This window comes from Hyperolius riggenbachi, chromosome 8, assembly GCF_040937935.1.
Source record: "Hyperolius riggenbachi isolate aHypRig1 chromosome 8, aHypRig1.pri, whole genome shotgun sequence".
In the NCBI taxonomy this organism is placed as follows: domain Eukaryota; kingdom Metazoa; phylum Chordata; class Amphibia; order Anura; family Hyperoliidae; genus Hyperolius; species Hyperolius riggenbachi.
In genome coordinates this window covers 31,595,165-31,608,028 of record NC_090653.1, presented here as the reverse complement: position 1 = coordinate 31,608,028, position 12,864 = coordinate 31,595,165, and the positions used below count along the sequence as shown (strand labels likewise).

Genomic DNA, 12,864 nt, shown 5'->3' with positions numbered 1-12,864 from the left:
CAAAATGGAGGACGGAAAATTCCCTTGATCACAGTGAACAAACAGGACGCGGGACTGGAGAAAGACACTGAGGAGTAGACTACATGGAAGGTAAGTATGACTTGTGTATGCTTATTTTGACTTTTAATTTTCAGTTTAGGTTTTCTTTAAACATACCAAGTAAATAAAATATTTAAAAAAATACTATAAATCCTTTTGAATCCTTATGGTTTTTTTTACTTTGGAAAACATAATGCACACAGTGTTGGGGGGTGTAGGCTAGCACTCTCACCATGCAACACTGAGGTCCTTGGTTCAAATTTGGGCCAGGACGCTATCCTAGGACTAGGAAGGAGTATTGTCCCTTTTTTTCTAGTGTGGGTGACATATGGGAGAAATGTAACTATAGCTGTTTTCCTTTTAATGTTTTTACTTTTATTAATACATTTATGTTTATGCTGGGACATATCTTTGCACCTACAAAATAAACACAAAAAAATGTTGAAAATAAAAATGTCTCAATATGTCCCGGTAAGTTGATGGAAACATTTTATAGCCAGTTATTTTCCTGATCTTACCTCTTTTCTTTTGTATGTTTTCTGATTTTTAGAGAATTTTTTTTATTTATTTTTTTGAAAAAAAAAATCAGTTGAAATGTTCTTGTTGCCAACTGAGCTGGAGAATATTGAAAGGAAGGTGTAATAAGATAAATAAGAAATTAAAAAAAAGTTTGAGAAAATGTAATTTGGGCTGGAGGAGTGTAGAGGAAAATTGGTTATATTTTAGGTGAAGCAATGAGTGAATGGTCCATCTGGATAAAATTAAAATAAAACCTTCTCTGGAGCTGAGAGAAAAAATATGGAGGTCATAAGATAGTTCATGGATGATGATATCGAGGATTGCTAATGATTGCTATGATATATAGATGAACTTGTACGCTGGAATACATCAGGGAACCCCAGGAAATGAAGAGCTGGGGACTCTGGAGGACTCTTATCCCTAAGGAGCATTCTGGGCTAATGAGCCAAACACGTCTAATTAGATTTAGCTACTAAAACAATAATCACAAAAAACAACAATGCAAATTTCAAGCAAAAAATATTATGCAAAAAAAAAGCTTTCTAGACATGTCCGTATTTAACATTATGGATGTTCAGTCGGGCTCCGCAGAATTTGAATTTCCAATCAGAAATTGGATTGCTGCTGTAATTTTAGACCAATCCCATGTTTCAGATTTTTCAATGTCCAATTTTACTTTGGTCATTTTTTGCATTTTCTTATACTCCTCGGAAATTGGAAAAATTGGAAATCGGAAAAACAAAAAAATGGAAAAATGGAAATTGGAATTGGTGGAAATCAGAATTTTTGTGGAATCATAAATGGGCATTTCTGACCATCCCTATTTAATTTTCATAATATCCTAACGGTAGCGAAGAAAGATCCCCTTCAAACAGGCTCCACCCTTTTTGTTCACAGTCAGATCACATTCTTTTTAGTTTCAAAAAAGCGTTTCTTATTGGAGAAATATAAAAACAGATACCTAATAAAGAGTGTAGGTTCGACAAAAGAACCAAATAGCCAAACAAAGCATAGGTAAAATTAAAAAGGAAAAATAACAGACAAAAAAACACAAAGTCGATTAAAGTGGTCGGTTGTACCTAAAAATTGATGGGTTTTTTCCCATTGAGAAATGTGATCCAATTTCCATTTTTTCTTGTTTATTTTTTTTTTTTTTTTTTGAGATTGGACTCGTAGGAAAATTCAGACCAACTTTACCAAAAATTCTATGGTGTGATGGATTGTCAAATTGTATTCAACCAGTATAAATTGTATATATCTATTTAGTATATATATCAATCCTTGTTGTTATAAACAACAAAAAGGATGGAATTGTGAAAGTGGGTGTATATTTATATAATAAAAAGAGAGAAAGAGTATGTTGTGGTATGTAGTGTGAAAATAATATATATGGAATTGTGTTGTTTTTAGTCTTATGTCCTACCATATTATTATTATGTATTTATATAGCTCTGACATCTTCTGCAGCACTGTACAGAGTACATAGTCCTGTCACTGACTGTCCTCAGAGGAGCTCACAATCTAATCCTACCATAGCCACAGCCTAATGTCCTGCCATATTATTATTATGTATTTATATAGCAGTGACATCTCCTGCAGCAGTATACAGAGTACATAGTCCTGTCACTGACTGTCCTCAGAGGAGCTCACACTCTAATCCTACCATAGTCATAGTCTAGTGTCCTACCATATTATTATTATGTATTTATATAGCACTGACATCTTCTGCAGCACATTACAGAGTACATAGTCATGTCACTGACTGCCCTCAGAGGAGCTCACAATCTAATCCTGCCATAGTCATAGTGTAATGTCCTACCATATTATTATTATGTATTTATATAGCACTGACATATTCTGCAGCACTGTACAGAGTACATAGTCATGTCACTGACTGTCCTCAGAGTAGCTCACAATCTAATTCTACCATAGCCACAGCCTAATGTCCTGCCATATTATTATTATGTATTTATATAGCAGTGACATCTCCTGCAGCACATTACAGAGTACATATCATGTCACTGACTGTCCTCAGAGGAGCTCACAATCTAATCCTACCATAGCCACAGCCTAATGTCCTGCCATATTATTATTATGTATTTATATAGCAGTGACATCTCCTGCAGCACATTACAGAGTACATAGTCATGTCACTGACTGCCCTCAGAGGAGCTCACAATCTAATCCTGCCATAGTCATAGTGTAATGTCCTACCATATTATTATTATGTATTTATATAGCACTGACATATTCTGCAGCACTGTACAGAGTACATAGTCATGTCACTGACTGTCCTCAGAGTAGCTCACAATCTAATCCTACCATAGCCACAGCCTAATGTCCTGCCATATTATTATAATGTATTTATATAGCAGTGACATCTCCTGCAGCACATTACAGAGTACATATCATGTCACTGACTGTCCTCAGAGGAGCTCACAATCTAATCCTACCATAGTCATAGTCTAATGTCTTACCATATTATTATTATTATTATTAGTAGTAGTAGTAGTAGTAGTAGTAGTATGTATGTATGCATTGTATTTATCTGCAGAAGATTACCGAGTACGTTGTCATGTCACTGACTGTTCTCACAGGAGCTCACAATCCAAACCCAGTCTTTTGTATTTTAACTAGGGCATTTTTTTTTTGTTAATTAAAAAAGAGAGGGGGCTTCATCCAAAGTTTTAACCACAAGAAAATGTATGCGTGCTCAACACCAAGCTTAACCCTTACAAGTCTGGCTGTGCAAATCTGGCTAAATTGGCTTATCATGAGGCATTGCTCATGCAAAAATGCATTTGCTTTCGCATGCCAAACTTTGCAGGGTCAAAAACTAATACCGCGAAGCGGTTGCCCTGCGGGAATTAGTTCCTGCTACATAGCACTATCCAGGAGCGCCACGGGGAGGCTTCCCTATGCCCCCATACAACCGGGGGGGCTGCGGGGCCCCAGGCTCTCTCACTGCCTAGGGACCACAGCGACACCCCGGAGGGGGAGGCTGGGTGGCGCAGACGACCCCCCCAAGCGTGGCCAGCGCCGGGGAGGGCCATCCGCACCCACCTCCCAAAATTAGAAACAGGCACTTACCTTAACATCCATTGCGTTCTGCTACTGCGCACTAACTTGGGGGCACTGCATGGGAAAGGAATGAAGTATGGGTCACCCCAAGCTTGGGGCTCAGGGCTGGCTCACACACAACACTCCAGAAGGGGGGGGGGGGAGGACAGGCACCGACAGCCCACTCCAGGGCTCACACCACCTGCCTCCAAAGGACAGAAACTGCAAAATGCTAACCATAAGAAAATGTATGCGTGCTCAACACCAAGCTTAACCCTTACAAGTCTGGCTGTGCAAATCTGGCTAAATTGGCTTATCATGAGGCATTGCTCATGCAAAAATGCATTTGCTTTCGCATGCCAAACTTTGCAGGGTCAAAAACTAATACCACGAAGCGGTTGCCCTGCGGGAATTAGTTCATGCTACATAGCACTATCCAGGAGTGCCACGGGGAGGCTTCCCTATGCCCCCATACAACCGGGGGGGCTGCGGGGCCCCAGGCTCTCTCACTGCCTAGGGACCACAGCAACACCCCGGAGGGGGAGGCTGGGTGCCGCAGACGACCCCCCAAGCGTGGCCAGCGCCGGGGAGGGCCATCCGCACCCACCTCCCAAAATTAGAAACAGGCACTTACCTTAACGTCCATTGCGTTCTGCTACTGCGCATTAACTTGGGGGCACTGCATGGGAAAGGAATGAAGTATGGGTCACCCCAAGTTTGGGGCTCAGGGCTGGCTCACACACAACACTCCAGAAGGGAGGGGGGAGGAAGCCTCCTCGTGGCGCCCCTGGATAGTGCTATGTAGCATGAACTAATTCCTGCAGGGCGATTGTTTTGCGGTTTTTGGTTTTTGACCCTGCATATTCAGGCATGCGAAAGCAAATGCATATTTGCATGAGCAATGTCTCGTGATTAGCCAATAGGCCAAATTTGCAAAGCCAGATTTGTCAGGTTCACTTGGTTGATGCACACATTTTCTCTCTGGTGTAATTAGCATTGCATTTTCTTTTCTTTGGAGGCAAGTGGTGAATGGCTTGTTTTAGGAGGTGAGAGCCCTGGAGCGGGCTGTTTGCGCCTGTCCTCCCCTTATGTGTCGCGCCCAGGTCATGCGCATATAGCAGAATGCAATGGACGTTAAGGTAAGTGCCTGTTTTTAATCTTGGGAGGTGTGTGCGGGTGGCTCTTCCCGGCGCTGGCCACACTGGGGAGATCGCCTGCACCCCCCAGCCTCCCCCTCCGGGGTGCCGCTGTGTGGGTTCCAGGCGGTGAGAGATCCTGGGACCCCCGCGGCCCCCGGTTGTATGGGGGCAATGGGAAGCCTCCTCGTGGCGCCCCTGGATAGTGCTATGTAGCATGAACTAATTCCCGCAGGGCGATTGTTTTGCGGTTTTTGGTTTTTGACCCTGCATATTTAGGCATGCGAAAGCAAATGCATATTCGCATGAGCAATGTCTCGTGATTAGCCAATAGGCCAAATTTGCAAAGCCAGATTTGTCAGGTTCACTTGGTTGATGCACACATTTTCTCTCTGTTGTAATTAGCATTTCATCCAAAGTTTTGCTGGGTAGACCCTCTGTCATTGGATTACTCTGCTGCTAAGTTCATTCAAATTGTAAGTATGCTGATGGCAGCTGTGTTTGACCTTCTTCTTTGGAGTCCCCAAAAAATACAGATAAGTTAATTGAATTCCCCCTAAAAAAAATTGGCTTTGGAATATAATGGACTTATGAGTGGGCCAGACTGCAGGAGAATTGAGAGACCAGGAGGATGGTGATCAAGCAGACGGTTTACTGGGGCTGGCCAGAAGCTTTCTGTGTCCTCCTTGCCCTCACAGTGGCTCACCTGGACACTCTGAAAGGTCTGGGCTGTGCTCCTACTCGTGCCCAAGAGCAGTCATACCTGCGCAGGCATGGCCTTACTTGTGCAGACATCGCCTGGCCGCACTTGTGCATGAAGAGGAGCATGCTCTGGATCTGAAATACGACAATCTTGTTGGATTTCTTTTGTGGGTCTGTGAGCCGCAATGGTGGTCCAGATCCAGTGGCAGCCTTCTTCTTGGGTAAGTATCCACCTTTTGACCCGAAGTTCACCTTGGGTACACTTTAAGCCTTGAACACACACTAGATGGAACTTAGCCAAGGTGGCCCTTTGGTGCTCTCTCGGCCAAGAATGTAGCGTGTGTACAGATGTCCTACAAGGTGTGACGATCGAGTGGCAGATGAGCACCTTGTTCCCATGCTTACCTCACCCACCATAAGCCTCTCCATTGTCCCTCCAGCCTCTATTGAACAGTACATGCTACTCCACTGTAGCTGAGCAAAGTGTTCATGTACAGTAATGCAAGGAATCCTTCTGCTCCACAGTGTTGCCCTAATAATCAAGCAGAACGAATACTGTAGAGAACGTTTCGAACGTTGGTTTTATGTGCAAAGACTTCCGCATGCATCACTCTGCCTTCCTGCCAGGACAGTGAGTATTAGCCGTGTACGTTTTCTGAATGGCGCAGGTGATACTACGCCAGAGTCGAAAAGCTACCCTCTGTATTTAGCAAATTACACATCCGGGAAGAGGAGCGTTATTGGCCAAGCAGCAGAATTGTGTATGTGTGTGGCATTTGGTTTTCAGTAGTACACACTTTTTTCCTTTAACCCATTAGTAGCTTCAAACAAAATTTTTCGTTTGATAGCTGCTGTCCAACATAAACCTCTGCTGGCAAATCTTGTTTGGCTGCCTAGTGCAGCCAAATGAGCGGGCGGCAAGGAGCGGCTCTGAACTTCCGATAGGTCTGCTGGGTCCCAATCACATCCGATCACATGATATGACATGTGATCGGGATCCAGAAGACCATGTCAGTGTTACAGCGCCATCCGGTGATGGAAGGCATGGAATAGACTTCCATCACCCCTCTTCCACCACTGGGTGGCACTGTAGCGCTGACACAGTCTCCTGGATCCAAGAAGACATGTTAGGATTACATCACCACCACAGTGGAGGAAGAAGAAGCTGATCCCAGCCATCCTGAGAGGTAAGTATAAAAGCTCCCTGACGCCCACTCTGCATACCCTGCTAGACCGCCAGGCTGGAGAAGGCGCAGTTCCCCTGCGGCAATAAAAATTTGGCCCTGCAGCTGAAGTTTAAAGGGGTTAAAGGGCATCCAAGGTGTCAGTAATATATTATACTTTACTTATCTAGAGCTTCTTCCAGCCCCTAGAAGTCTGTGTGTTCCTCAGTGCAATTCCTCCTCCATTCCACAGCTAGCTTTTCCGCAATAATCAGCGACCCATCAGGTTGGCATCTTCTATGCAGGCATGTGCGCAACTGCACATTGCACAATATTGGCATAACGATTGCATTACCCATGTACTAATTGCACAATGTGCCAAAAACTGCTGGTGGTAGTATTGGTAATATTGCTGTACGCTGTCTGCACACAGAAATATTACCGCTGCTTTGTGCACCAACCCCCTGATGAGATAAACGTAGGTATAATACTATATACGTGTCCTGTCCTTTAAGATACGGATAACTTGTCTGAGATTACTTTCTAATTTCCATTTTACTGAAAAGTTCAAAGGGTCGTTACTTCTGTTTATTTTACATCAGACTGTCATGGCTGCTGTTTAGAATGCAGTCTCAAAATGCAGACCATAAAGTGTACCCGAGGCAAACCTAAGGCCCCGTTCACACTTGCGTTTTGGCATGCAAACGGACCGGATCCGGATCGGATCAGGACCTGATCCGGATCGGATCAGGACCTGATCCGGATCGGAACCGTGCGGTTCCAATCCGGATCCGATCCGGATCCGGTCCGTTTGCATCAGGCATGCATCAGGCTGCCATCCGGATCTGTGTGGTAAAAAAATAACAAAATTACCATAAAATTGTTGGGGTCTGCAGAAGGTGCACCTGGTGCACCTGTAGAATCAGGTCCTCCGCTGTAGGCCTCACCTCCACCTCCGACATACTGCCAAAACAGCTCCAGCACGTGTGTCACTACTGCTCCACTCCAGATATGCTGGGCCCATGTGTCCCCATCCAAAATGGCCGCTATAAATACGCATAGGAAGTGGGGTAGAACGTCCGGTGTTTGTCTCCAGTGTGTTCTGTGCTTCCGTTTCCGATTGGTTTTCTATCTCCGGATGGTGCAGTCAGGCTCCGGTCCGGGTGCGTGGGCCAGATGATCCGGACCGAAAAATAGCGCATGTTGGAAAAGCGTCCGGAGTCCGGCTCCGGTCCGGCTCCGTTCTGTACGGAATGGACGCATGTGAACGTCCACATAGCCTTTGCATTGCTTTGCAGAACGTACGTTCCGTTTGTACAGTATACGGTCCGGATCCGGCCCGGCGAATCCGGACAGGGAACGCTAATGTGAACCGGGCCTAAGGAAAAAAAATAGTTGCTTAAGAAGAGGGCAGCCTCTGGATCAGTGGTGTAGCAATAGGGGATGCAAAGGTTACCCTGGACCAGAGGGACCCACTAGGGGCCCTTCTTCATCCATCTTATTAGCTTTTCATTCATGCTATGCTGGGTAATGAACACCTCTGAATGTGTGTTGAATAGGGATAATTCTTAACTAACCATTTCCTTGCTCTGATTACATCTCTCTGACACTAAGACGGCCCTTGGTAGGTTTAGGGGCTTCATATCAATAGAGTGTATGTAAAACTCACACTGGGGCCCCAAGCTCCTCAGCTACACCACTGCTCTGGATCCTACAGACACTTCCCATGTCCTCCTGGCCCCCACCATTGCACGCGCATGGACCCCACGAACCTATCCAACACGTGCTTGTCAGATATGTTATCGTTGTCATATAGAAGCGTAGCTGTACCTTGCCAGGAAGCCAGAGCGACTCATCCACAGGTAGCCTTACTCCCATAGATACAGTACGGCCATGCTCGGGCACGAAGAGGAGCATGGCTGTAAGCTTCCCGAGGGTCCCGAGCAGCAGTGGTAGAGGTGAGGAGAACATGCATCCAGAGGCTGCCTTCTACCTAAGCAAGTATCTTTTTTGTGACAGCATTTAAAGAAATACATAAATAGTTACTTTAGGGACTTTTATTTTACATACTATGTATGTCATGAGGGTATGCTACTGTTATTTTGGCAAATAAGGGCTTGTAATTATTGATCGGGTACAAAAAAACACACAAAACAGAAAAAATACACCTTTATTTCAAAATAATATATTGTCGCCATGCATTGTACTAGGGACATCATTTAAACATTGCAATAACTGGGACAAATATCATATATACTCGAATACAAGTCGACCTTGTGTATAAGTCGACTCCAATATTCAACCATCTTAAGCTGGAATTTTTTATTGACTCAAGTATAAGTCTACCCAGCAAAGCTAATGGCTGCACTTGGGGACCAGGATGGGTTAATGATTGCACGGCATACAGTATTGCAGCCATTAACCCCTCCAGGCCACCAAGTGCTGCAATTATTCACTCCCTTTTATGCAGCCCAGTATTTCCTCCTTTTCTTGTTAATTGTTGAGCCAGGACTTTCAGACCTGTGTTTTCTTGGCATTTACTTTATCATGACAATGCCACTTTCCACTGAGTAAATTGCTGCAAATGGGAATGTCACTATTAGTACACACATTACTCAGTGTGCTCAGTGCTGCTCATGACTCGTATATACGTTGACCCCCATACTTTCATGAAGTGAATCAGACCTACATTTCTAGACTTATACTCGAGTATATACAGTAGGCAAATAAAATGTTTGGGTTTTATTTACAGTAGCATTGTTATTTTAAAGCAATATGGCATGGAATTGGAGAAATAGTGAAACTTTCATTTTTTTCCCTTTAAAAAGAATAGAAAGTAAAGTAATTACTGAAAACAAATATCACACCAAAAAAAGGCCTAATTTGTGTCAAAAAAAAATAAAAAAAGCTTTAGATCATTTCCGTGTGATAAGTAGTGATAAAGTAAAAGTTACTGCTGAATGAAAGAGAGGAGCGCTGACCGGTGAGAACTGCTCTGGTCCGTAAGGGTGAAGTGGTTAAACTAAACATAAAAATATGTGACTGTTCCTCTACAACTGTTACCTTTAGTACTACATGTAGTACTAAACTACACATTTGCTTTAAAGAGAAACTCCGACCAAGAATTGAACTTTATCCCAATCAGTAGCTGATTTCTCCTTTTACATGAGAAATCTATTCCTTTTCACAAACAGACCATCAGGGGGCGCTGTATGACTGATTTTGTGATGAAACCCCTCCCACAACAAACTCTGAGGACCGTGGTACTCCTGGCAGTTTCCTGTCTGTGAACCTTGTTGCATTGTGGGAAATAGCTGTTTACAGTTGTTTCCAACTGCCAATAAAGCATGCAGCAGCTACATCACCTGCCAACAGTGAAAATGTCCCCATGTAATAAATGTCAGAATGTAAATCAGGGATTTAAAATATTTTACAATGGGCAAACACTGACTAAATCATTTATACATAATTATTGTAAAAATGAAGCACTTTTTTAATTACATTATTTTCACTGGAGTTCCTCTTTAAGTGCGGGAAAAGTAGAGAGTAGCAGCTATTGAAGCTAGTAAGCTACTTCTACAACTGAATTACAGCACAGTGAATGCCGGCAACCTGACATTATAGAGCCAGATTAGTGTGCTTATATTTAAGCGTGACTGTATTGTCTTAAAATGAGACCCTAAAAAATAATAAAATTCTTTATCTCTAGTTTAAGATACTGCCATGTCTCCTCCACTACAAATAGTGTCCTGCCAAGTACTCGACTTCTTTTCCTAAAATGTAACTAAAAAGTAGAAGTACAACACAACCCTGGGCTGATCTGAGAGTTTACTGTACTGAGAAATGTGCAGAAAGGTTCCTTCTTGTATTCACCCTTCCAGGGTGTTCAATAAGGCAAATTATCCAAATGGACTGTAGCTAGGACTGTGTTGTCCAATTAAAGACTTTTGCTTCGTGTATGGAAATTTTGAATTACAGATTTTACAGATAGAAACAACCAATGTGTAAAGGTAGCCATACACTGATCGATTTGCCATCAGATTCGACCAACAGATAGATCCCTCTCTGATCGAATCTGATCAGAGAGGGATCGTATGGCTGCCTTTACTGCAAACAGATTGTGAATCGATTTCAGCCTGAAACCGTTCACAACCTGTGGTGGTGGTGGTGCTGCCGCCGCTCCCCCCCCCCCATACACTACCTGCTCCGGCCGGCGCGACTCCCCCCGGTCTCCACTGTCTTCTTCTCCGCTCTGGTCTGGTCTCCGGGTCCGGCAGGCTTCACTTCTTCCTGTCTGGGGGAAGTTTAAACAGTAGAGCGCCCTCTGCTGTTTAAACTTCCTGCCGGGACAAGAAGAAGTGAAGCCTGCCGGACCCGGAGAACAGCGCGGAGAAGAAGACAGCGGAGACCTGGGGAGTCGCGCCGGCGGAGCAGGTAATGTATTGCAGCTGTATTGCGTCGGTCGTCGGGCACTCGAATGCCGCTAGCGACGTGCTCCCTACCCGCGGGCGATCGACGGTAATTTCCCGCACGGAGCGAGCGATGGGATCAATCTATTTCGGGACGAAACAATTCGAAATTTAGCGTTAACGTTAACGATTTGACAGCAGATTCAATTCCAGTGATCGAATCTGCTGTTGATCGGCGGGGAATCGGCCTAGTGTATGGCCAGCTTAATTCAAGAAATTAGCATACCGGATAAATATTAATGACAGGCCAGGCAGTTTTCTTGGAATTTAGTTTAAATTGCTGCAAAGCTGAATACCTACTTTACAACTCTTTTCACGGCACTTTTAATTTCCTTGTTCCTGAGACTGTAGATAAATGGGTTGAGCATTGGGGTGGCGATGCTATACACCATGCTGATGGCCCGATCAAATGTGTAGATGGGATTTGGCCGAAAATACAGTAGCAATATCGTGCTGTAGAACAGGACCACCATTGTGAGGTGAGATGCACAAGTAGAGAAGGCTTTCCATCTTCTTTGAGAGGACTTTAGAGTCAGCACTGCTCTGATGATGAGTATGTAGGACCCGAGGATGAAGAGCACTGGGCCAAAGACAACAATTGGGCCTTCAGTGAAGACAACCCTCTGAACAGTGTCTGAAGTCCCTGAACAGGCCAACAGCATGATAACGGGAAGGTCACAAAAGAAGTGGTGGATAACCCTACTACAGTGGGACTGGGAAGAAGTCAACACAGTGTACAAAGTAGAATGAAGGAACACAATCACCCAGGAAATAATAACTAAACACAAGCAAGTCCTCTTGTTCATAATATTAAGGTAATGTAGCGGAAAACAAATTGCAGAATATCGGTCAAAGGCCATGATGGCCAACAGAAAACTGTCCATGTTGCCCACTGCCAGGAACAAGAAAAGTTGGGCAAAGCAACCATGGATGGAAATGTGAGTGTCTCCAGATAGAAGGCTGTACAAAGCCCTGGGGATGATAATAGAGGTAAAACATACATCTACAAAGGCCAGGTTCCCCATCAAGATGAACATCGGGGTGTGAAGTTGAGGCTGTGAGATAATCAGCATGGAGATGATAGTATTTCCACCAATGCTGAGGACGTAAGCAGTAAAAAAAAAGCAGAACAAAGGGTAGACGAGATGAGGTGTCTCAGAAAACCCCAGGAGGACAAAGCCTGTGAAGGTCCCATTCTTAGGTGGCTCCATGTATTTATTACACCGTTACGAATGAAGCCTGGAGGAAATTATAACCATGCCTTCAAAATTAACAGCCATAGGGAACAGGTATAACACACAATGTGAAGCAAAGAATGTAGACGATAGATGCATAAACTGATGTTCGTCCATACTTTGCCTATCAAGTGACCAAATAGTGATAGGTGTGGTAAACAGAAAGTAAAATAAGTCTATAGATATTTAAAGTAAACATGAGATGCGGCAGGAAGGAAAATTCATAAATACCTGGGGCTTTCTCCAGCCCCCTTCGTCTGGCCTGATCGCTCCCTTGATGTCAGCAATCGGCCTCAGTAAGTCCACCGATCTGGGGCCAACTGGACATGCTCAGCCTGGCCATTGCTGGAAGCCTTCTGCGCCTATGCAGTACTACTGCACAGGCACAAAACACTCTCAGCTAGGGGTTGCGACAGGGGAGCACGCGAGGCCAGACACCTGTGCCGACACACCCCGACTGGACAACTTACCGGCAGGGGCGGTTCTCTCATGAAGCAAGGTGAAACACTTGCATCAGGCGCAGAGATTACAGGGGCAGCAT

At 44.2% G+C, this 12,864-nt stretch overlaps 1 protein-coding gene across 1 annotated transcript; it reads right to left on the bottom strand.

Moving 5' to 3' along the window:
- Nucleotides 1-11,384: 11,384 nt before the first annotated feature.
- On the bottom strand, nt 11,385-12,299 carry LOC137527271 (olfactory receptor 1L6-like). Its single transcript, XM_068247777.1, has one exon. The coding sequence runs from the start codon at nt 12,297-12,299 to the stop codon at nt 11,385-11,387; it is 915 nt and encodes a 304-aa protein (XP_068103878.1).
- Between the last annotated feature and the right edge of the window lie 565 nt (nt 12,300-12,864).